The sequence below is a fragment of the Alosa pseudoharengus genome, unplaced genomic scaffold, assembly GCF_046254945.1.
Source record: "Alosa pseudoharengus isolate Yale_2024_CS ecotype anadromous, Long Island Sound unplaced genomic scaffold, YU_APseudo_1.1 YU_APseudo_1.1_scf_6, whole genome shotgun sequence".
Classification (NCBI taxonomy): domain Eukaryota; kingdom Metazoa; phylum Chordata; class Actinopteri; order Clupeiformes; family Clupeidae; genus Alosa; species Alosa pseudoharengus.
The window spans coordinates 34,834,587-34,861,055 of record NW_027468848.1 but is presented as its reverse complement, the minus strand read 5'-3'; the positions used below and the strand labels follow the sequence as shown (position 1 = coordinate 34,861,055).

General features: G+C 40.8%; 1 protein-coding gene across 3 annotated transcripts; it reads left to right on the top strand.

Moving 5' to 3' along the window:
* rab11fip1a (RAB11 family interacting protein 1 (class I) a) lies at positions 1-23,211 on the top strand. 3 transcript variants are annotated; one of them, XM_076270073.1, is made up of 6 exons: positions 1-1,238; positions 7,860-8,290; positions 8,416-9,382; positions 11,460-13,007; positions 21,139-21,262; positions 21,466-23,211. In XM_076270073.1, the coding sequence occupies exons 1-6, from the start codon at positions 889-891 to the stop codon at positions 21,661-21,663; spliced, it is 3,618 nt and encodes a 1,205-aa protein (XP_076126188.1). In that variant the 5' UTR covers positions 1-888; the 3' UTR covers positions 21,664-23,211. The 3 variants fall into 3 exon arrangements, with proteins under 3 accessions (XP_076126188.1, XP_076126189.1, XP_076126187.1); XM_076270074.1 differs by lacking the exon at positions 11,460-13,007; XM_076270072.1 differs by lacking the exons at positions 1-1,238; positions 7,860-8,290; positions 8,416-9,382; positions 11,460-13,007 and adding exons at positions 14,316-14,765; positions 16,220-20,341.
* Positions 23,212-26,469: the final 3,258 nt, after the last annotated feature.

The window sequence follows — 26,469 nt, the reverse complement described above, 5'->3', positions numbered from 1 at the left end:
CCTACCAGAATTACTGATAGGACGTAATTTTCGGGGATTCCTCCCCATATAGCCTAGCCTACTCTGCATAACCTACATTTCAAGATTTCGTTAACGTCCTGCGTAAACTTCTAATGCTGCCACCTCGTTGACTGTGTTCAGGGTATTTAGTGACTACAATTTATTTGCAATTACTTTAAATTTAGATGTCCAAATGTATGACTAATCGGCTTGACAGGTAGGGAAGCTGTCGACCATGTTGTTATTCTGAACGCGCCACAGCTATTTTTGTTAGGCTACTAGATTATGAACAGATATAGGCTAAGTGTTTCAAGTGTAGCCTAATTCAATTAACCCATAAGACATGAGAGTGCCACGTTCAGTCAGTTGATACAGCATCAACAATTAATACGGAGAGGCGTAACAAATTTGGAATCAAGTAGCCTAGGCGTTGTTGGTCATTGAATCGCTTTGGTGTGTTTATAGTCTCTAGCCTAGGCTACTTCAGTCATAGGCTACATTTTGCTATAAGACGATAAAAACGTGTGCGTACAATCCGTTACTAACAATAAGACCAATGAATGGTTAGGCCTACTAAACCACTGAAAAATGTAACCTAATCTGTGATTCATGCAGTTTAAGAGTAGGCTAGTATAATTTCCACATCCTCATCGTCTACGTCACCGGACTAATCATGCTTTCATGATCCAACCTGCGAAGGAGGAGTCTGTAGCCTACGCTGGAATTGCGAAACTACTCGATGTGCATCAAAGTCGGACGGGACAGTCGGTGTTCGCTTTCTGAACGTTATATTCGAACGCGTTCAAGTAATACGTAATATCTGTTCATTACCGGCCTTTTAATAAATAGGCTGGATCCTCGCTTTGATCTGAACTGAGGGCCTGGAGAATGTCTTTAGCAGACCAAAGTCAACAATGGTATCCTACAAGTGTACAGGTAACGGTGTTCCAAGCCAGGAACTTGAAAACCAAAGGGAAGAATGGTACCAACGACGCGTATGCCATCATGCAAGTGGCCAAAGACAAATTTTCAACGTCAGTGGCAGAGAAATGTGTGGCACCGATATGGAAGGAGGAAGCCACTTTTGACTTGCCGCTCTTCCACCATGGCAACGCCGACCGCTGCACGTTGTATGTCATCGTAATGCACCGGGCGCTGGTGGGTCTGGATAAGCTACTTGGACAGGCAGTCATCAACCTCTTGGACCTCCAAGATAACAAGTCCAGGAAGAAGAGCGAGTGAGTGTTTTTAGTTTAATCGAAGGAGGATGTAGCCTATGTAAATAGTTTAGGTCAGACGAACATGAAAAGGGTGTTATGAAAGCCTTTGAGGCACCAGAAATGAATTTAAGTCTTTTTTGTTTTGTTTTGGTATTCTCAACACGCTCAGTTTTCCCTATGTGTTCATACTGTATGTGAAAAGGCCTAGCAGGCAATGGTGTGGATGGCTGAGCCAACAGGCTCCTGGGCAACAACAGGCTGTTACCTGTGTGCCTTGAGGGCATAGGCCTACACCTTTCACCAGTTAGCTGAACTCCTCCTACTATTTTAATACTCCCGTTCCCATCACTCCCCTGTTTGTCTACTCTGTGCTGAATCTCAACAAAAACATGTTCTAAAGTGTCATCCAGACACACCCAAATATTTTGGTCAGAATTAGGGAAGTTTGCCACTGGAAGCTTACTGTAATGGTAAACCATTACTTCTCTATTCATAGGAATTCATTGCTGTATTCATGAGTAACTTTGTCTTGTATAAAGTGTACTGACACGGATAGGCTACTGATATTTAAAATTTAAAACCATTTGGACGATAATTGATGCAAATGACGTTGGTGATATTTGTTTGTTTACTTCATTTTTGTTGTTAATCATAGCTTTTAGCGGCAAGGAAACAAACATAACAAACATTAAAATAAATGACAGAACCATTTTCCAGTCTTTCGGGCCTGAGGTTTGAATACCTCAGTCAATGCATAACACAGCATTTAGCCGATGCAGACTTGATGTATTATAATAGATAAACATCAGCCACTGCCATCAGTAACTGTCATATAAATTTGCTGATATCAGTCAACAAGACTGATATCTGCCGATATCGATGTTGGGCTGATATATATATTACTTTGAAGAAATAGGTCTGGGACTTGTGTCCGTGTGTCTGTCTTTTTTTGTATCTCACGTTGTGCTGTGTAAAGTGAAATAGGCTTGGCTGATGATCGGCCACTGTAGGGAATCTGTGCTACCTATAGCTTAGCACAAGTAATATGATTCCTTTCCTGCATATGTCTTAAAAAGGTCGGACAATGTCAACAATGAAACATTTGTCCTCACAGGCAGTATATGAAGGTGTTAAAGGCACAGTCTCTTGTTCATGTTAAGTCAAATAGCCATTCAAATTCCATCCCTCCTATGTGTGCCCCAGAAGCATGCTGGATGCTGGATTGGCTTGAATAGTGTTTGGCCTCATCAATGCCACTTTGTTTTTGTTTTGATTTTTCATTTGCAGAGAGAGAGCTGTGTACAAACAAACATACACAAACAACTGCAAGAAGTGAGGGAATTCCTTGAATTTTACAAAAATGTATTTGATTAGGTTCACTGGCTATAATATTTATAATGCCAGAATGTTCTAAGAATTTGACCTAGCAATATGGTTTTATAGAGTATGATCTAGCAACAACCCATCTTAAGTAATCCACAACAGAGCGTGCTTGTTTTGAACTTTTATTTTTTTTGCTGATCTCTGGCTTTTTTGCCGTTTTTACTCAGACGACTCTGATGTGCTCAGATTGGACTCGCGTCAAGGGCAGTCTCTCATGCGCAAACATTCACCCCGAGCACTCCCCCGCGGGCACTGCCCTCTCACATTCCAGCATTCCACCAGGATGCTATTAGACCTGAGCCTCACCAAAGACATCATAATGAAATCTAGGAATCCCAAACTGTGCTGTCCTTGAGGTCAAAGACTACTTTTAGTAAAGATACAATGTCTGATAGCCTGTGCTAAACTATTACAAGAAGGAAGATGGCAGAACTATATATGTGGGGTTTATAGGGAAGGGGTGGGCTTCCTGTTTTTTATTTATTCATTTTATGCTGAACTTTGTGGATTCCCCCTGTCCAACAGAGCTGAAAGAACTCTAATCAACAAATCAAACAATCAAAGTTAGGGTGACTCAGAGGTTATGCCCCTTGATAAGACGTTTTGGGACCTGCGACTTTGAAGGCTTCCTACAGGAACCCCCCCAGCTACACTTCATTAAATAGGCATTTTAACAAGGCCCCCCTCAACATCCCAGGCTAACCCTTACCCCAGTGTTTTACCAGGAAACAAAGTGGACTCTGTTGAAGAACTTGCTTAAATGTGTCATTGTGTCGGCTAAACATAAAGTGTTTCACTATTGAGTCTCCAAATGCATCAGATAAGGTTTTGGAATTGTGCTGAAAAGCATGCAAGAGGTTCTTACATAATCTTCTAATGACAGAAAAGTTACTTGCTTCCTTCTTGCCTCTTGTTCATTTTCCATCCTGTTCTTTTGATGGGGACGTGTTGTATTGGCCTGATAAGATAGGCTAAATATGCCAAGACTGGCTTTCCTGTTGACCTCTGATGATACTGGTATTTCCCTTTAAGGCTTGCTCACGGTCTGATGGTCTCTTGTGTGAGCAAATGGCCTGACAGAGTCTAACTCATGATTTGAATACATCAGAGTATGGATGGGAGTTCAGCAGTTGAGCATGAATATAAATGGCAGTGTCATGGTTTTAGTTTTGGAAGTAAACATGCACACCGTTACATACACACCATGAAATGCATGATGCCAAATCCCTAGAAACTGCACAATAGGGATACACAAGCTCTAATGTGTTGATATATCCCCATGAGGATGGCTAAACTTATTGCTGTCAAGTCCAACATTGGTGTAGATGATGTTGAATGCATTTATTTTGTCTTCTTTTGAAGGTAATGAAGAGTGTTTTTATTGGCTGGCATTATGCCTATGCCCTGGTTTACCCTAGCTTGGCAGTAAGGCTGACCACCCTTCCAGCAGTTTCACACCGTGCAGCCAATTCCCTGTATTTGCATACTTCTCCTTGCGTTGGATTTTCCGGATAGTCTCTCCGTCATAGTATTGTCTCATGTAAAAGTGACATCAGTCACCTGGGCTTGTGAGTTACAGTATGCTCTATGTGAGGCGTGTAGGTGGCCAGTTCACCCGAGACATCCATGTAATGGCCTTAATATAGCTCAGAGTGAATCAGTGTGGTAACACCCTGACGTGTTTCAGTGGGTGTGGTATTGAAGATCTATAAACAAATGATGCCACATTTTTAGAAATGGAATTGAACAAATCAAAAACACACACACACCTTCGATGATGTGTTTGGGTTTGTCAGTGTTAAGCCTCTGGTGATTCTTAGTTAGTTCACATAACGTGCTGAACAGGAAGGACCAGACCGTGAACATCGATGGCTTCTCTGCTGAGAGCTTTATTTTTGTATGACTGAACAACATATTAGTAATATTAATAATAATAAAGATGTTAAGCTTATTTGTAACACACTTTACATTTTCAAGAAATCTCAATGTGCTACATGTTTGTGTTAAGCTGTATGTTTTTAAAATATATTCAGCAGTATTCACTCAAACTGGTTGTTTGTCATTTGGACTAATGGCTATCAGGCTTTTGTAATGGAGTTGTTAAGTCAAGCTAATCTGGCTTCATAATTACTTGCTGCTTCATTTGTTGCTGCCACAGCAGGATGTACCAAGGGCGTTGCGTGTCATAAATGACTTCTCTGTGTTTACAGTGCTCTAGTCTTTTTATCAGTTGCCTTCCATGTTTCATGAACAATGTTTCCTGAGTGCAGCAGTTTTATGAGTGCTGTTTTCCACACACACACACACACACTCACGGAGGATTAAATTCCGCCCTTTTCTCCCATAGTCATTGGCATCATATTACTGTCCTACTTGAGTGTAATGTTGATATCCCAGGACTTGACATTGACACTGAGGGCCTGGTTCTCATCGCTACGATTCTTTTGTCCTTCATGGAAACTCAGCTGCATGTATTTTCACCCCTCAACGTGGGACAAAACGCTGAGAAAACATTGTGGCCGTACAACATCTGAGATCAAATTCCATACTTTGGTATCGATGATTGATATGACTCAGCTAAGGGCATGTTCTCACAATACATGGGCTCAGCAGAGTGGAATGTGTTGACAATGGGTTTCAGAGGATAATCAATTAACTATGTTAAACAAAAGTGACCCCCTTATTTTATACCACAAAAGGTGAAAGCTGTTGTTATTGAGCTTTGTTGTTCCTGTGATGTTTCTGTTTTTTAGTAAAGCAAGGTGTGTGAACAACACCTAAGTCATGAATTTGCTTCCTAGGAACACATATTGATAAGATATGTACTTCTACTTTTTAAATAATTAGCTTTGTATAGAACAGCATTTTTAATAAGTACCGGTATATGTTTAAGTGTCTGAAATTATGTTTACTGGTAATTGTCCAGTGCTCAAAATGGATGTACAAGCTCAAACTAAGACTGTCTCGGATGATTGTTAATAATTGAACACACAGTTCATACAGAGTAAACTGTCATTACAGAAGAAAAGTAACCAACCTACCTGGCTTACCATGGATCAAACTATGGTATGATGTGGTATTTAGATGGGACCTATGTAGGCTTAGGCTACTTATTTGACACATTTCACAAAGAAATACCTTATTTAAATGTGTCATTCAGTTATACCACACAAATGTTTAGGGAGGATAACATTTATAAACAGATAGTTTAATGTATTATAATCTCATTCATAGAATTGGTGGAACAGAACTGCAGAGGTATCAAGGTCTCTCCACTGGAGCCCTCAGTCTCATGTTTCTCAGTAAACATGGAGCTATGTTTAACTACCAAACACTGACGCGGTATTAACGGGAGACAATACATAGCCTAGTTCATATTAAGCCTCCCAATGTGCTGTGTTTCTCTTTAACGCTGTGAAATGGAAGGGCAAAACCATGAGTTACTGAAACAGGAACACTGTTGTTGTACGGTCTTGCACAAGTAAAAAAATGGTGGGTTGTGGGGGGGATGGGCCTGTGTTATTCTCTTAGTCGTATATTGGTTTTGCTTAGCTGACCTTAGGAGAGAGATAAGGCCTTTCGCAATAGTAACCCTGTAAAGGCCGTTTCTGTAAAACTAACATGAAGGCCTCTCCACAGGGCTGTGGGGCACACTGGAATGCAGGTTTGCTATTATTCCCTTTTTCCCTTGCTGAATTCCTTTTTCCATGGAATGATGATTCGGAGAAGGCAGCACTTATTCCTGCTTTATTAGAGCAATTTTGAGGGTTGCTGACTCCAGAAAGTATCATGGTTGCTGGCGGCAGTGAGGATGCGCTGTCTCAGATAGCCTAACCATGAAATATTGATGGTATCCTCCTCCAGTGCAAGGATATTTGAATTTACTACTGACTTTCCATTTGTCATGCTTTATAAAATGGATGTCTGCTCCTTCAGTAGGTTGAATAAATTGGGCCATTTGTAAGGAATGTGGTAACGGCTATGTCCTAGGAGTTTTTGAGGTCTACCAATCATGGCTGTATTCTCAATTCTGACTCGTCTGGTTATTTAGAAATAAGCTTAATATACTATTGCTGAAATAGTACATGTAAATGGAAAAAATAGGGGTCTACTGCTTTGATTTTTGCGTCCCACACCACTTTCCCACAGCAACGAAAAGCGGTGTTGATTGTCAGTTGGTGATTGCCAGTGAGCATAGCAATGGACCTAAGCCTATATTTAAGTGTTTCAGTCAACTCTTCATCGTTAGTTCTTATGATCGGAACAGATATGAATATTCTGTAGGCCTGCTGATAGTCAGGCTGATGTAAAGTCCCATGTTTCAGTTCTCTCTACCTCATTTTGTATGGGCGTTTGTGTGTGAGTGTGTGTGTGAGAGAGAGAGCTATTGGATTTGCATTTACATGGGATAGCAGTTTGTTGCATACATGTAAACATGAGTAAATCCATCTACATGTTATCGGTTGATTCAGTATTGTGGTATTCTTAGCTTGACAACAGTGTTATCTTTCAAAGTGAAAATTCATCTACACAAAACTACACATTATTTGGTACATAAATGCAGTCCACAGCTACTCTTTTAATGACTACAGATCCAAACACATGCTCACTGAACTTCCTCTGTCCACACCTTTCTAATTTCTGTGCACGGCAGGATCCCTGGAGTCACTGGAGAGAGAGAGTGTGTTTTGACAACGGTGTTGTTGGATAATTACATGTTTTGTCACGATTATGAAAAGAGCTCTCCAGAACAGCCCTACCTTTGCCATGCATGCTGGCTCAATGCTGATTGTATTGACCCGGGGAGGAGGATCAGTGTAGAGGCAACACAAAGACTTAATTGTCTGTTTTTATCAGCTGGCAGCCTTGTGTGGCCCCGGAGCTCACTGGAACGGGGGACCTTCACAGAAGGCAACAGAGTATGCTCGTCTGATATTGAATAGGACACACAGAAAAGTCCCTGTTCTCCTTGTAACATAATTACTTTAGCAATTATGGCCAGAGTTAGGAGGAGTGTAGTCTATTTCAAGATTTGACCTCAAAACTATTGAGATCATCCATGTTTTTTTCCCCTCATCTTCATTTCATTTTCTGCACCCGGGTGATTTGACAAACATAGGTTGTCATGTGAGACCAAGTGAAGGCAGCATTTACCAGAGACTTTGGAGCAGCTGTTTTTAAAGTGGATATATGGTTACTGAATGACCCATGAGTTATTTAGTCTTATGTTTTTCGCTCTCCCTGTCACTCTTGCAGGTGGTTCAAGCTGCTGGATAAAAATGGGAAGGCAGACAAAGATCGTGGGGAAGTTCTGCTGGACATCCAGTTCATGAGGAACAACATGACGGCCAGCATGTTTGACCTCTCCATGAAGGACAAACCACGCTCCCGCCTTGGCAAGCTTAAGGACAAGGTCCGGGGAAAGAAGAGTGATGGCTTCTCTGACTCAGCGTCTGCCATTGTGCCTTCAGTCAGTCAGGTGCTAACGGACAGCGACGGGGAAGGGGATGCCCACTCAGAATCTCCGGCCACAAAGAAGAAGTCCAAACTTAAGTCTTTGTTCGCCCCCAAGAGCAACCTGCACCGCAACCATTCCCAATCTATGTCCGTCTTGGGAACCCTCCCAGAAAAGAACTCTCCTCTCAGTGGTAGCCGATCCTCTGGCCTTAATGTTGAGTCCCCTGATGGTGAGTGTGTCGTCTTTGTAGTTGACATTAGTGCCAGTTCTGTTATGTAGCAGTAACAGGCTTTTGTGTGAGAAACCAGTGAAGACCGTGATTAATGTTTTCCCCCCTCTGCCTGCCTTTCACAGTGAAAAGGAAGATCGGTCTTGGCAAGTTTGGGCTTGGTCATAAACGCACAGGAAGTAATGACAGCAAGGTATCCCAGGGCCCCTTCTCCTTGCTGGGCCGATCCAAGCAGAGTGCCTCTGACCAGAACACCATGTGCATCAATGGCAGCCACGTCTACTCGGAGGAGCACGAACCCAAGACAGGCTCCACCCTCAGCCTGAACAGTTCAGGAAAGGGCTCTGTGGAGGATGTGAGGAGACAGCATGAGCGGAACTTCTCTGATGCCTCCACCGACTCTTTCAAGGCCCTGACCATCCCCAGCTACAAACCAGAAACACAGGAAAGGAAGACCAGTGTACCGCAGCGCCTTACAGAAGAGGAGGAAGAGAAGGAGTTGGAGGCGAAGAGCCAGGCTGAGGAGAAGCTGAGGCAAGCAGAGGAGAAACGCAGGCAAGCAGAAGGAAAGAGAATCCAGGAGATGCTGGACCGACAGGAGGAGCAGGAGAAGAAGCGGATGCAGGAGCGTCAGAAGAAGGTGGAGGAGGAGGAGGAGAAGAAGAGGAAGCGAGAAGAGGAGGAGCGCAAGAAGCTGGAAGAGCAAGAGCGACGACGCCAGGAGGAGTCCAAGCAAGCAGAGGAGCAAGAGCGGAGGAGGCAAGAGGAGGCGCGGAGAGCTGAGGAGCAAAAGCACCACGAGGAGACCAGAGTAACAGACAGGCTGTCGTCTCTGTTTGGCCTCGGGAGGAAGAAGGAGGAAAAGAAGGAGGAACAGCACCAGGAGAACCAGCCGGTTGCCGCTCCTCGCCGTTCCTTCAAAGAGCTTGACGTCCCTGCATCTGCAAACCCTTTTGAGGAGGTCTTACTGAGCCCAGATCCAGCCACAACTGTCCAGGGCCCAACAGAGACTCAAAGAGCAGTCCTCAACCCCCACGCCCCAAGCAGTGGCTTCCCCAGTCGCACAGCCAAGGTGTCTGCCGTCAAGCCAAGGTGAGTGTCTCTCTTTTAAAGCCATATATGTCTCTCCAATGAATGGTGTTTTGTATGTTGCCAAGAAACAATTGCCTGCAATCAGTTGGGGGAAGTTGCATAATGAGGGGTAAGTACAATCATCTAGTCATGCTAGTTAGTCATGTGGAGAGTACAGTGGGGCTGGGAGCTGCTGCAATCAAATCCTTAATTCCTCTGCTATCAATATGAGTAACAGCCAATTTACATTTACTGAGGAGAGGTGTGCTTTGGTTCACGCTGGGTCACAAGCCTTCTCTGTCCACATACAGAAAAGTGCAATGCTGGTAAATCTTTACTAACAAGATGAGGCATGTGAAAGCCATTTCCAAGGTAGAAGCAACTACTGAGGGATCTTTGTAAAATATTCATTCAGTTATTTCTTCATTAAATTGTTTCTTTTATTCCTTCCATAAAATGATTTGATCACAGAAAAATAAAAAGAGATCAACCACCTGAAAAATATTTATAAAAACAGTTGATTTACAAAACATTTAGACTCCGAATGAAATAAATAACGTAAAGTTACAAAAAAAACCTTCACTATCGCACACCTACTCATGTCTACCACCAGGTGTCACAACATTATATCACATCAGCAGAGGCTGATCTCGCTCTTGTTTTATATTCCTCCCCAAAACAATCAATGTGATTGTTTGGTTTTATTTTTAGGTGTAAACAAATTTCCCTTGTTTTCATCCTCTGTCTTGTGGTTATACAGCTCATACTAAAGACCTATTTCAAGAAATCAAAAAAAATGTGGGCAATGCATGTGTGTGCTTAATAAAGTGAAATGACCGTTGATGTACCATACTGATGTATGTAATCAAGAGACCAGTATAAATGTTTTCTTTTCTTCAAATCTTTTTCATTGTGTTCTCACACTGGCTTGACATTCATTTGATTCATACAGAAATCATATACTTCCTCTTTACCTCCTCCTTTCCTGATGGACTTTATTCCTTCCTTCTGTTAATTTCACAGGCCTGATGATTAGAAATGAACTTGTTTTCATGGTCAACTAGCTCACTGCAGGCTCTCTTCATTATTTGTGACTGTATTGTGTTAGCTTAGACTAATTAATGGAATGAATTGCTCTAATGGCTCAGTTCATTCTGTCTGGCTTGGGAGCAACTGATCAGACTAGTTTTGTGGCTTGTTTTGATTGGTCCATGGTGGTGGAACGCAACTGGGTGTGCCTGAGATGCAGTGGTTTTGGTATGGAGTAGAACTGGTTAAGGATGTTGAGGTCTCGCAGACAGTTACTAACTTGCACTCTGTGAGAGTGAAGGTTCTAGTTTGGGATTGAAGATCTGTTTGGTTTTTCTAGTTGTTTACTTGTAGCTTGGATCTATTTGTCGTTCAAATGGTGAGTCAGTTCAGTTTTGTTCTCATAAGTTTTATATGAAATTATAAAAATTGTTTTTTAACATTAAACTTTAGTTGTGTTTTATAATGGCCCATGAGTGTTTGTTATTAGCAATGTGGTATGTATAATTTCGATTCATGGTTTAGCAGGTTTGTATAGTTCACCTGTTCAGGTATAGGTCAGACTCTGTTGAATGTTTCTAGTTAATATACAGTATGCTATGGTCCAACACCATTTATGAAAATAAAGTTGAAGTTCTGACTAGACACAGTTCTCATTTAAACATTCTATTTCAATTAATGGCCATAGCCTGGTACAGACTATGGAATGTGTTTCACTAGATATATGTGATTAAGCAGTACAAATGCACACATTCATTATGTCAAACCTTTTGCAATTAAATTACATTTAATTGATTTAGTCTGGCTTTAGCCAATAATCAATAATTAATAAATAAATATTACAAAAATAAATGTACAATGGTGTTTTAAAACTCTTCATAGATATATTTTAATGCATTCTTCTACCTAAACATAAATGGTGTTGAGCTTTTAGTATGTTTATTGCGAGGATGGTGATGAAGGCCAGGAATGGATTGTCTGTGGAAAGGAATTGGTGGTTTGTGGAAAGGAATTGATGTGTAGGCTTCTTGTTTTTTTTGTTTTGTTTGTTTGTTTTGGTCCCTGGCAGATTGGCAGAGTGGCAGAATCCTGAAACTGATTTAAGTAATCCTCCCTCCCCCACCAATACTACAGATACCCAAAACCAAGAGCAAGACCAGGTTTCCCACTCCTCCCTACTCTCAGGGTCCTCCTTCTCTAGTGTCCCATCAGACTCTGTAGATATGTACCGGTACTACAGCTCCCACTCCTCCGTGGCTCCACCTAATGTTTCACCTGGTGTGAACGAACCAAGACCAGACCCAATTGAAAATGAGCAGAGAGTGGGACAACAGCAGGCCCAGATGCCAGCTTTGCCTCTTCCTGATTATGAAACTTTGTTTCCAAAGAAGAGGCATGGAGTCATGGGCCAGAATCGCTGGGATAACATCATAGCCGAGGTGAATCAGAGACGACTAGAAAGAGAAGCTGACATGAGTGGGCCAGAGATGAGTGTTGATGGTCCCAGCGAAAAGCCTCCAGTTGTTCTAGAAACTGCAGTCCTTCAGAAGAGATCCACAGCAAGCATGAATCAAAGCTCTTGGAGGCAGGTGGAAATGCATCAAAAAAGCCCCGAAGCAAAGACTGTATCTCGTGCCAGACAAGCCCTTCAGCCTCCCAAGCCAACTGCTGCAGCAATGCCAAGACAACAGGCCGAGAGAGGAACACTTGTTGCCAAACCTAGACATTCACAAGGTAATGAAATAAATTCGATTAGCATAGAGCATGATCTACCTAAAGGACCACCTGTACCTGCAAGCCGAGCCAGTCAGGTTCAGAATGATTCTGACAGGAAATCAACAGATGTCTCACAGACTGACAGACAGATACCCTCAGTCAAACCCAGGCAAAAACCACCAATGAAAGAACCAACGGACCACATCCAGCCAACCAAGGCAAACCAAGATAAGAACATGGACGAACATGACACTTTCCCCAACAGTAGTCTTCAGTTGAAAGACCCATGGAACATGCCACAGCCGAACAAAGGTCAAGATGACCTTTTCTCAGGAGGCACAAAGAAGGAAGTGGAATTAGAAGAGAGGGGTTTGACTCCAGACGATCTTGACCAAATATTCGAATCCGCTCGCCCATCAGATCCATTTCCCAACCTCTCTCAGACTGGCTCTGCCAGATCTACAGAGCAAGACAAACCCACGGAAGCCATCCCAAAAGAGGTCCGTGCCTCCCCCGAAAGTTTCCAAAAGAAACGTCGAGCCCCCAAACCTCCTACGAGCTTAAGCGATACTAGGAACATGTTTATGGATAGAGTAGGCAGACATTCTGGACGAAGACAGTATGATACTCAGAAGTCAAAGCCTGACATGAAGACCCAGGATGCTGTCCTCAGTGAGAGGCCAAAATCAACGGGACCTGAGGAGGAGCCTTTTTCCACATCCTCCGGCCCTCCAGCCACATCTACTAATGCCACACCAGAGAGCCCCACCACAGGGGCTGGAGATGTTGCAACCCATCCCGTGGGACTGAAGACCCCTACGTGCGCCTGGGTGTCGCCCTCAGATGTGCAGCCTGCTGCCACTCAGAGTAGTGGTGGAGGGCCACCGGCAACACTACGCAGGTGAGTAATTTTGGCTGTTGTTTGCTGGAGTTTAGTTTGGTATTTTAACTTGGCAGAGTATCAAGAACTATCAAAAGCATTTCATAAAGGAAAGGGAAGTGGGTCAAGTGATGTCAGCCAGTGTGAGAAATAATGCACATACCATGACTTGGTCAAGAGTCTTTTTTTTCTGCACTCAGTCTCTCAACAATGACTTCCACCTGCTTTATATTGCATATACCTATGTATTTAGGTGTGGTGCTGTTTGCCTTGTGGTGTGCATTATACAAATAATCCTTCCATCGTTCTTGTCTGCCAAATCATCTTATTGATCATTTAATTTTTGATATGTTTGGTCATGCCAGCTGCATTCTTGGGAGGCAGAGGTATGATCTGGCACCGCTACAACACCATTGTTTTTAGTATTTCAATATCTCTTAGCTGACAGTATGTATTTGGGTCATTCCAAGTCAATTTAAAAAATGACCCACACACTTTGGTCTAAAAAAAGTCTGAAACAAATTACTAGGTGTTCCCATGTTAGTCAGGAGACACCATGCAAATCAGACCAGTGCTCACCAATATACAGCCAATTCTGTTAGGGGAGGGTATGTCAACACATAAACCACTTAGGCTCACACTTCTGAAAACTTCCTCTGCATCATTAATAGGTATAGCATGTGGCAAAATCAAAGCATTTGGTCAAAATCAAATCATTGCATATTTTGCTCAGCCATAGGTGGTTTTCAAAAAACTCCTGAAGGCCCAGCTCTTTAGAGAACATCTCCTCTCATAGCACCACTTACAACAAGTCTTGCTGATCCTAGCACTCACCAGCCGTCTTGAACTGACACGTAACTGTTAAAAACAGCACTCACTGATGCACTTATTTTTACTGTACTCTACCGTTTTTTAAATTGTCCTAAAATTGTTGAGAATTGCTTTAAAACCTAAACTGTTTACCATGTTGTTAGTCGCTTTGGCTAAAAATGATATTGACTTGAAAGCTGATGAAAAAATAAGGCTGATTAAAATGGACACCCCCTCCCCTCAGTGTATCATAGAAATGACAAGACTACCATTAGCAATTGCAGCTCTCCTACCCCACTTTTACTTCCTTGGCCAGGTGTTCTTTTGTATTCCTTTGTTTATCTGAAGTAATCGTGACATTTCAAGTTATTTGTGATGAAATGCTTAAACCTTTTTCCCAGCTGTGTTAATGGTCAACTGTCATGAGTAACAAAAAGTGATTTTTAAATGGAGATGTTCACAGGTATATTAGTGGGTTATTTTTTACACAGGTCTGCAAACCCTGGTTGCTGGATTCCTGTGAATGGTGTTTCTGTCCACATGTCTGTGTACTCAAGTTTTCACAACAGTCCGTGGTTTTTTCTCCTTGCATAATTTGTCCTTTCTTTTCATACAAATAGTTTTAGCATTGTATGTAGCTGTCAGGAATCTTCCTCACCTTGTAGACACAATCGTCATTTTATTTCGGTTTTTACAGTCTTACTGTGATAAGGGGAATTGTTTGTTCCTAAATATGTGGTTGTTGACCAGTTTGACCAGTTTGGTGACTTTTGGTTCATGTTATGCACAACACAATTTCAGTGGCTTTGGTATGGAGCAAAACTGGTTGTTGCAGGATGTTGGAAGCTCACAAAGAAGTGACTAACTCACAGTGTGTACACTGTTTGAGTCAAAGCAGCATCTTGGCTTACGGAGCTCTGTATTTTTGTTGTTATTTCTGCTTTTGGATGTGTTTTTTTTCCCCCAATGGTGAGTCAGTTTATCATTGATAACTTAAAATATCCTCTAGGGAATGTACAGAGCAGTGTGTACAGTAGACTTGTTTTTATGCTGGCATTTAAAAGGAAGGTTCTTAGTCATTTTCTGTTGCTCGTTAGATGGCCGCTTTTATATGTTGTGTTAAGCATTCCATCACCATATCTTACAAATTACCTTATCGTCAAAAAATGTTAATGTTAAAATATATTTTTTATACTTTTATATTATTCAGTTTACTGTGATAGAAGTGAGCAAAATATTTACATTCACTACCTGAAGACATGTGTTTCTCTCAGCCTCTCTAAACATTTAACAGTTCCACTCTGAGATTTCTGTGTCTTCAGTTTGGTATTGCTCTAGCCCTGGCTATATTTAGCATGTTTCATTAGGGCATGGCCATGAGTGGTTTAAAGATGCCATGGTTAATATGCTCAACTTTTCAGGACTATACCACCACTATAGTTGCACTCTTGATCTATGATGGAAATACATTTTTGATTAAATTGGTGTAATGCATGCAGTAGCCAGAAAAGATGTGGGTTCAGTTCCCTGCTTTCACCGTCGTGTCCTTGAGCAAGACACTTAACCCGAGTTGCTCTGGGGACAATGTAACAAGGCCCTTGCAATATGATATGACTTTGGAAAAAGTGTTTGCTAAACAGGCTTGTGCAAAATTCCAGAATTGAATTGAAACTGGCTCTTAAATTCCAATTAAATTCTTGAATTTCACTTGCATTTCAATTGAGGTAGCAAACAGGAAGCAGAATTGCAATTCGAAATTTGCACAACCCTGCTGCTAAATGAATAAATGTAAATATAAAATCAGGAAAATTTGAATTGAAGAACAAAAAAATCACTGCTGACTTTTTTTGTCAGTCTTTGGAAATATGTTTTGGCAATGCTTCCCATATTGAGCATGCAAATAAACATCATGATTGAAATCAGCAAGCATAATGCACACATGTTCCGTAGGCTTTAAAAATCCATAATACCATTGGGAAGAACATGGACCTCTCTGCTAACCCAAACATTTACTGCATAACCACTGGGCATGCTTCAAACCCTCATTACATACATCTTTAAAGGAAAAATCTTAGAAATGGTGATGGAAACTTACTATACTTTTATTTGCACAACTATTAGATAACGTTTTAATGCGTATTTTTGGGCTTTTGCCTTTATTCAGATAGGACCGCAAAGAGCGGCAGAAAGCAAGTAGAAGAGGGAGATGGGGTAGAATTTGGGCACTTGGCATGTAGTATAGACTCTGCAGCCACTTGTGGCACTAGTATTATCTAAGCATTGTTTTATTTTAGGTCATGCAAACAAAAAATAATGAATTACAGATAGGTAGAATGTTCAAGTGCATGGTATGTTTTTGTGCATGCTCTTTGGCAGTTGTCAGAACCATAAAAACGTAAATAACAAATCCCCCATCCCCACAGATACTGCCCATACCTAAACCAGGGGCCTTCCTTCTTTGCTGTAATCTGAATCATCCCTTTCAGTACATGCTCTGAAGGGCAGTACCATTTCTCTCTGGTGACACAGGAAGTCTGATGAGCTTTTCAGCATCACCAACCGGTCAGTATGGAAAATTCAGGTCCAAAACCAAATGAAAGATCAACAATTGAGAGGCCTGTTCTGCCCATCCCTGATTACGAAACACTGTTTCCAAAGAAGAGGCATGGAGTAATGGGTCAAACTCGCTGGGATAACATCATAGCAGAGGTGAATCAAAGGCGGATGAATAAATCTCTTAACTGCAGTGGGGCAGAGACGAGTGGTAGTGGTCATGATGAATCAAAAGCTACCTGTCCACCTCCTCTGTCTCATCAGAGTACTTTGGCATCACAGGAAACTCTAGGTGAAAGTTCTGATAAAAAGATTGGCCCCAGTTCCAAAAAAGTTCTCCAACCCCTCAAGCCTATCTTATCTGATCGAAATGTTGACGTCAGTACCAAGCAAGCTTACCTGCCACCTAAGCCAGTCTTCCCTAATAAAATGGTTGGTACCAGTTCCAAACAAGCACTTCAATCTCCCAAGCCAGTCTCACCTTGGCAGACTGTTGAGGTGACTACCATGACCAGCAACTCACCTGCTACTCCAACTATTGAAAAGTCTTTTAAAGCACCTAACACAGTATTGATGTCTGCACTCAAAAATATCCAGAAGAGAGATTTGCGTTATACAAAACCAGAACAACTTAATGGAAATGAAAAGAAGGCACTTGGTGGTGTCAGTGACCCTGATCATCTAAAGGAACAACCTGTGTCAACTGCAACAGTGCTTTCAGACACAAGCCCAACAGGTGTGATCAAAACTGAAAGTGGCACACAAGTAGGGCCCCTTGTTAATTCCAAACCTATGATGCCAACCAAAAACCCAATAAGAGTAACCCAAAATCAGCAGTCAAAATGTTCCACTATACCAGTGGAGGTGGTTTCAGATTGTGACGGTCAATCTTCACCACCAAAACATTTTAATTTGATAGAGAACACACAGGCGCCATATTCAGATATGTTTTTTGAAGAGGATCCTTTCCCTTGTGACCAGCTCCTTTCCCATGATCCATGGCAGTTACCACAGAGGAATGTAAATGATGGAATGTTTGTAATAAAAGAGGATAAGAGAGCATACCTGAGTGAGAGATTTGATGACTTTGTTAAGACTTTTGCATCTGATCCTCCAAACGATCCATTCTTAAATGATTCCAAAAATGACTTGACCGGGCCTTCTGAACATAACGAGTCTGTGGAGATAATTTCACCCACTCCCCAAATTACCCCAAAGAAATGTCAAGCTCCCCTGCCTCCCATGACCTCAAGTAGTATCAGCATTAAGGCCAAACTAGAAAGACACACAAGAGAAAGTTGTCAGGAGTCTGATATTAAAACTAACAACGATATCTTGGAAAATAGTATTTCCTCTATAATTAGTGAGGAGCAGGGGAATACAGAAAACACTCACATACCCTCATTTACTGAGCCAGGTTCTACCAAGTCTGCATTTGTTGAATCATCATCAAAACAACAGGTTGACTTTATGGCCAAACCAAAACATTTACAAACCAGTTCCTCTGCAGAGAAACGTCCCCAAGCAAATTCCAAGAGACTGATGTCAGCACTGGAAAATGCTCAGAAAAGAAATGTGAATGTAAAGAAAAGTGTGGCTACAGAAAGAGTGCTAGACACAAAATCAGCTGATATGGTTGAACAGATGAAATCTACAGAGATTATTTCCAAAGTTGTCACACCCACTCCCCAAATTACCCAAAAGAAACATCTAGCTCCTCTGCCTCCGGTGACTTCAAGCCATTCCAGGATTAACACCAAACCAGAAAATTGCCTAGAATTGTCTGATGTTACACCCAAGGATGACATCCTTATGGATAATAGTAATTCCTTTACAAGTAATGAGGAGCAAAAGAATGTAGGACACATAGACATATCCTCTGATGCCATGGAAACTGATACCAAGACTACAACTGCTGAAACATCAAAACACCAAGTTGAAGCAGAACATTCGCAAACCAGTCAGCCTCAACCTGATGAGCCAGGAGGTACCCAACACAAGAAATATGTCAGTCAAACTGCAATAAGAACTGCTACAGAGATTTTGACATTGAAAGAGGATAATCAGACAGATGTCATTGAAGTTGAGCTGATGGAAAAGGTATATGAAGCAGCAGATACACAGAAGACTTTCCAGCTTGATCCTTTTCCTAGTGATGCAATCCCACTCAAGGACCCATGGAATATACCAGAACTGAACACACATGATGACTGTATTTTTACAGATGGGACAGAGACAAATAACACAAAAGTAGTAGATGATTGTTTGACTCTGGATGACTTTGATAATATTTTTGGATCAAATATTCAAGCAGATTCATTTTCTGACAGTTGTTCTAAGAAGTTATCTGAGCAAAATAAATCCATGGCTATAATAGATGGTGGTACACCTGTTCCTCAAAATCTCCCAAAGAAACCGGTACCATCACCTCCTGTGAGTTCAATCGATTCAGATGAGCAGAAGTCAGAGCCTAATATTACTTTGGATCCCGTCCTCTTGAACATGACTGTTGTAGTCACACCCAATGAGGAACCAATGAATACAAAATCCTTGGACACATCCTTGTCATCACAGCCTGGGGCCTTTCTAAGGAGAAAGGTTGAGGCAATTGGTATTACACCAAATCACATAGAAATGGTGATGAAACCTGCTGAGAAGACGCTGAAAGAGATGGAGGTCATTCCAATGAGTCACAGTCGGCATGTTACTCTTTGTCAAATTGAGTCATTGGAAAATGCCCCTGATGTAGACACAGAAAACATTGAATGTGGTCCTCCTTCTAGTGGTGTACTCCTTTCCAATGACCCATGGAACTTACCACATGACAAGAATGATGACACATTTGCACATAACACAAAGGAAGAGATAAATACAGACAAAACTGGTTTGTCCCCAAATGAGTTTGACAGGAATTGTGAAACAGATATTCCTAGAGATCTGATTTCTGTATCTTCTCATAGCGATGTTGTTATATCTTCAGAGCAGAAAACTGTGGAAATCATCCCAGATATCAGCCTCTCCCCTCCCATTTTATCAAAGGAACATCAAGACCCATTACATCATGGTAACCTCAGTGCACACTATGAGGCCAAACCCGACACACCAGAGACTAGCTCAAATGTGTCCAGACAAAATACAGATCCATGGAAAGAAGAGAACTTGTCATTGGCAATTACAACTACATCTGAGAAAAACACACCTACTGAAATTTCTCACACACAACAGGATAAAATGTATCCCATTCCAAACCAAACAAAAATTAGTCCATCTGTAGACCACCTGTCTCATTTGAATTCACACGTCACAGAGAGTATGTCTAAGACCAATTCAGAAAAATACAGTGGAGGACCTATGTCTCATGTGTTGAAACCAAAGTCCAGTTATAACACCCTGGAGACTGTCCACAGTTATGAGAACTCTCATGGCAGAGGCATGGAGGGACCATGGGATGCAAAAACCTTTGGCACATCCCCATCTTTCTCAGCCCCCACTATGACCACTTCTGATGCTCATTGGGATAGCGATTCTGAGGAATCTCTAATTTGTATTTCAACAAACATTACAAGGTCACCACATCAAAATAAATATGACAATTACATTTCAAGTACAATTAGTCACTCTCCCCAAGTGCCTGAGCTCCATATTGCATCAACCGATGAAGGAAGTAGTTCCAAACCTGTACCAGAGAATACAGGAAAAATATTGCAATGGGAGCCCAATGGGATTCTTGATGCCATCCTGGAGGAAGACACCACTGTAGTCAGACCCAAAGAGAACCTTTGGGGGGAACATAATTTCCCCACATCATTTCCCCCAAAAGCAACTTTTCCACCTTCTATGCCCACAACAGAGACACATAGGGCAGGACGTGAAAATTTTTCACCCCTGTGTGCTGGAGCTAAGTCCCCTGTGTATGCCCGGATCTCACCGTTAGAGGTACAGGCTGGTGTCCCAGATGGCATTGGTTTGGGGTTGGCATCAAGCCCACTCAGGTGAGCCCACTGCTGTGTCTTATCTCTGGAGTTCACCTTTCCCTCTTCTTCTCTGGGTGGGAACACATCATGACATTTTTGAAGAAAGGGTAATGGGGTTTAGAATACGTCTGGCACATTTAGGAGGGGAATGTGAGATATATTAACATAAGATGTAGCAGCTGCCATGCCTGTAGTTATCTATGCCACCTGCCTATGTTGACAGCTACACTTAATTTGAACTGAATTGGTTAGAAAAAGAGTGATGGAGTTTCTCTGCTGTGTGTAGACTAGAACATGTATTTTATCTGGACAGACCAGTGAGTATCGTTTTTCCATTTTTACTTTCTGCTTCTCTCTGATATTTAAGTACACCACTTTGCTTGTCAAAATGTACTGTGCCTGGGCAAGGACAGTTGAATAATGCTGAGCAGATTATATTTTTTTCTTTGTTTATTTTGCCTGATTTGAATTTGAATTATTTCCAATTGTTCTCAGCCAGTTTTTAAACCAGAATATCAATCTGTGGTGATTTGAGCAATGCTTGTGATCATCCCATTTTGCATTGGAGCAAAATGTAACAGGTAGTTCTGCTGTGAACACTAATCTGTACATGGGTAATAGTCTCATCCTTTTCCAACATCGTCTTCTACTCTAATCATTTTTTATCTTGAGGCCATATAATTGTCTTTTTTTACTTTACTTGACTTAATCACAGGAGGCAATGGAATGGACACTCATTTGAGGTATTTGTGACGTTATATGTTTTGTTTCTTGGTTTGAAAAAAAGAATGAACAGATGGTCTTTCTCTCCACAGGCCTCACCCAGTGAAACCATTGAGCTCTAAAGAAAGCCAGCACCCCAGCAGCAGCAGCAGCAGCGTTGCAGTGAGCAAGGACCTCAAGTCCATTAGCATCACTGATATGCCAGAGAAGGTCAAGGTAGGGCTCTGACATTGGTGCTAAATTAATGGCAATGAATTTCACCATAAATTATGAAACAGAAATATATTATTAAACAGTAATAGTCTTATTAGTCTTACATAATTAGGGTAACCATGACGACACAAATGTTTTCACAAAGTAGTTGAAATTCAAACTTCAAACTCGTAATGCTCTCTCTATCTCTCGCTCTCCCTCTCTAGGGTACTGGTAGTGGTCCATATACTCAGCTCACTCAGGAGGAGCTCATCACCCTGGTGGTCAAGCAGCAGACTGAACTCACCAGGAAAGATGAGAAGATTATGGAGTTGGAGGAGTACATTGACAACCTACTGGTGCGGGTCATCGAGGAGCAGCCCAGCATTCTCATGTCACTTGCAGCCGCCAAGGGCTCCCACTAGTGGTCGACTGTGTGAATGGGAACTGTGGGCCTGAAGGCTTGTCTTAATTATCTCTCACTATCTGTCAGGCTTCTGTTTGTTTGTGTTGGGGGGATTTAAATCAAACTTTGCACAAGGATTTTGCTTCCAGCTGGAGTATCATTCTCTAGCACTACCCTTGGCTGTATTATGCACTTTTGATGGAATATCTGTTAATGAACTTTTCATGAAGGCTAGTACATGAAGGAGTGGAAATCTATAGTGGTGGTAATCAAGAAACTCTAAGATACTGACTGGTGTCAGAAATCTATAATAAAGAAACTGACTATTTACATGTTTCTGTTTCTACCGAAGTTAAGTGGTTGACCTAGTATTTCAGAAACTTGTACATGAAAACTGTGTCACCTTGTGCTCTTAATTGTAACACTCAAAATGGCAGACAGTTCATTTGTGACATTTAATGGTTATTAACTTAATTGTAGCTTTTGACTGAATGGCTGTGCTGGAAGGTGTCCTTAAGAGTATATAAAACTGGAAGGATCACTAATATTTATTACACTGCTCTAAGGCTTACTGCTGTCTGCCAGTGTCACTACTGCAGCATGTTTAATTATCTTTTGATCATGAGTAACATGGCTTCTCTTGTTTACTGCGGTCATCGATGATATACAGGCCTTACCAGTAACGTGTTGGTCTTGTGCTTGGTCGAACAATGTTGAATGCATCAGATTGATTGTTCTGGTTGAGTTTGTGTTCTCTTGTTCAGCAATAGCAACGCTGAGTTTTAATGTTGTCTTCATATAAATTATTTCACTGTAAGGTCATGCCCGTTTTATAGCAATACATTTTATTATACTGTTCAGGTACCAAAAATTAATTTAGCTAATGGTTTAGGAACACTTTTTTTTTCAGGGCCTTTGGGTTGTGTTCCTGCCTTGGCCTTACATTTGAAGAATGTTGGATATCAGTGTCTGACATGATTTCTTTGCTGTTTGTTGTATGACTAATGATGACTTGCTGGTTGTGTTAGTAATGGCTGTTGGGAAATGCTAATTCAACCAAATCATTCCACATTTGTCTTTTGTTCTGGTGCTCTGTCAAGTATCCAATTATTTAGATGAAATTGTGCATTTTATTGAGGGACACTGAATATCTTTGAATGACTAACATGATGCTAACATGCTACATTGAGTTTTAATGTTACACTATTTGATTTAAAGTGAATTGATAATTAACCAAAATATTTGTAATATCTCAGACCTAAAGGTAGAGTCATGCTGCCTTAAGTCAGTCTCATTATCATGTCAGGGACCGTGCCTTGTTTGTTTGTACATATGCAATACAATGTCTATCCACTGATAAAATTAACTTTTCACATGGAATCTTAAGTTAATACGTTGTTATTTTGATTGGTTTAAAAATGGCTATTTAATTCTTATCATGCCTTTGTAACACTTTGTAGATCTCACACTGGACTTAATCTCGAATATAGATTGATGAGCACAGTCTTGATGAAATGATGAATGTATGAATAAAGTGATTCTATGCAATCATGCATCTGCACAACAATTGTCATTGGCTGAACTCACTTTGAAAGATCCCACTTAAATGTCTTCCATAAATTCGTAACCACTGTTAAAACACATTCTGTTTTCCAACTTGTGGGTGCATCTAGCTTAATTGAATAGTTATTTTGCCGGACCTCTTGTGGCTTAGGAGAAACTCACCCCTGAGGATATGTTTTAGTAAAAGGCCACTCAAATCTTTTCCATCCAGAGAAACTCTTTTCATTATCCCAAAGCAATGCAGAGTAACCACGAACACCAAGGTGTGAAACTGCTTCTGAAAGTTACAACATCTTAAAAGGTTAAAGTTTTTAAATGTAGGATAAATCAGTGGTCTTGTGACAATTCCTTATGTGCAATTTCCTCGCTATCTGGACTTATGGAGAGAGCAAACTTTGTTTTTTTGCCATATATTTTCATCATTTCAAAGAAATTCCTATTCCTCAAAGACATTCAACATTTTATTTGTGTAAATTACTGCAAAATTTAAATAACAATCAATGTTGGCATAGTAATATCTGCAAGTTGTTAATTCTGTCTATTAAGAATAATGGTAGAATCTGTTCAGTGAGAGCCTATCCTGGATTCCCCAAATGTTTTCTCACCCAAAAAGTAAAACACAAGTTGTCTACTTTTGTAGTAGCTGTAGAACCAATATAATGAATGTTGACTGAATGAATATTTGGTTCAGTTGTTTCATACTGAAAACAAATCATTTTTTCTTCTTGCAAGATCAAAAAGTTATGGATTTGGTCTCTAACCCAAACCCTTCTCGTCACAAAAATCTGGCATAATATTTGTTCACTTCTACTGAGACAATATTGCAGTATTTATCTAGATTCTAGTGTGTTACATTATTACAAGGGATAAACAAAATCGTGTTGCCTCAGGTAGCTTCTTATCTATTACTGTGTACTGAGTGTTGTGTCTAGTGTTGACCTGATAAATGAGTAAAGTGAATGGCTTTTGATATATAATGCCAGCGTGTGTGCTTTTGAGTGAGTTGCTGTATCTGTGTGGGTGTCAAACCTTGAGCTTGTGCACACCTATAACGATTATCTATCTCAACCACAGCTGAGTCACCAACCTTAGGCTACAGCTGGACTTTGATGTATGTGAAATGCCCACCATTGAATTTCTGTCCATCTAACAAACCTGGCAGGAGATGAGTGAGAAAGAGAGTCCGAGTGAAAGGCCGGAAGAGAGATGGCGGGAGGATGCACTGTGTTTGGTCCATTATACGGGCCTAGACATCCGTGTGTTTATTAAGGTCTGAACACAGACTGTTTATAAAAAAGTGTTATTCAAACACCAGATTCACACCACCAGTAAAGCAGAACAGATGCAGAACAGATGTATATGTAAGTTATCTTTGGTTTTGGAGAGGTGTTGGTGGGCAGAAAACATTTATTAGCCATCTTATCATATTCATGGTTTATGTTTATGGTCATGGTATTTGGCAGATGCTTTTGTCCCAAGCAATCATCAAGACAAGCAATCCATAAAGTGCTGACAGAAAATTGTTTCATACATTTTGCCGTGAGGACATGACGAATGTCATTGTTCTAGAATTAGAAATAATATGCATGGCATGAATTAGATGCTCTGACGTAAAAGACAGAAAAATACTTTAGATGTTAAAGAACACTACAAATTTTGTTCGCATCAAGCAACAGCTCAGTATCGAATACAGCACAAATACATACACATCAAACAGTAATAGTAAAACAACAACTGTCATTACTAAAATAGCTTCATGAACATTTTAGGGTATTTTCTATGTCTTTTGAGTGGAAATATCCTAAGCCTTTGTTCAGCCCTTATGTCCACATGTGGTTCTGAAAATCGTACGCATATACTTGCACCACAATAGCTGGGTTCAGTATTATCATTACATGTACAGTTTATCTTTTATAGCTAAAATACATCTTGTTCATCTGCACATATAAATTATCTCTGCTGTTTCTACCTGTGTGATTACAAACCACTTCATGAAAATAGCAATGAAAATAGCTTGCTTTTTAAGGCCATTATACAGGTAAATTAAATGCAAGCATGACTTCAGAACATCTCCAAATAAAAAAACAAGATTCAACTCGAATGTGAAGATCAGAACACCTTAAACAAGATGAAAAGATAGATCCACTCCAACAGATGTCTACAGCTTTTGTTCTTTTTGCTTTTATTCTTTTTGTTGCACACGTCTCCCTCCTCTGCTCTCTTCATTGTCTCTGATGATGAATCTCGCAGCTCACAGGAAATTATGTTTCATGTCATGACCATGTCAGACTCATCCAATTTATAGTTGAAAAGGTTTCAATCTGCTGTTGTAGTTTTTTCAGAGCTCAGTTCCGCCCGGATTCCCTTATTATATATTTTTTTCCAGAGTGTAACTATGGTCCTCAGATTGCATTCATGTTGAAATATACAAAAAGAAAAAAAGACTTCAATTAGGGGTTCCAATAAATAAGACAGCAATAATCTGCCAAGATGTGTATTCAATACAACTGTAAGAAAATTTGGTTACAATTTACTTAACAGTATCGACATAAGAGGGACATGAGACTGTCATGAATGTGTCATAAACAAGTCATAAACGTTTATGACATAACGCTTCTGTTAAGTGACATTCATTAGGGTTAGGGTTAGAGGTTAGGGTTAGGGTTCATGTGTCATGACAGTGTCATATGTTCATGACAGTGTCATGTCACTCTTATGTCAATACTGTCAAGTAAATTGTTACTGATACCTCTGCCTCAAGGTAGCTCTCAGCTAACAGTTTCCATTTCAACACCAAACAAGCTGGGTGGATTTGAAGGTTTTCACTGTCAATTACCGACCACGTTGTATTTTCTGGTTTCTGACTATGTCTCGCACACAAAGGTGTTTACAACCTTCTAATGCACAAGTATCTTTACAATGCAAACTCAATACAAAGTATTTAACACTGCTTTTTTATCCAAGGTCTTGCTTGGATATTTCCCAGGTCAGCCAACTTCAGTTCATTTTGAATCATCCTCCCAAAGAATAATACCATTAAATAAGCCTTGAAAGACTGAATGTCTGTCTGTCTATGGGCTGGGACTTAGCATCATTGCTACAGTGTCAGTGGTAGCACATTCATAATAGCAATATCATTGCTACAGTGTCAGTGGTAGCACATTCATAATAGCAATATCATTGCTACAGTGTCAGTGGTAGCACATTCATAATAGCAATATCATAACCTCACAGCCACGCTCTCCTTGTCACCGTGCTCTCA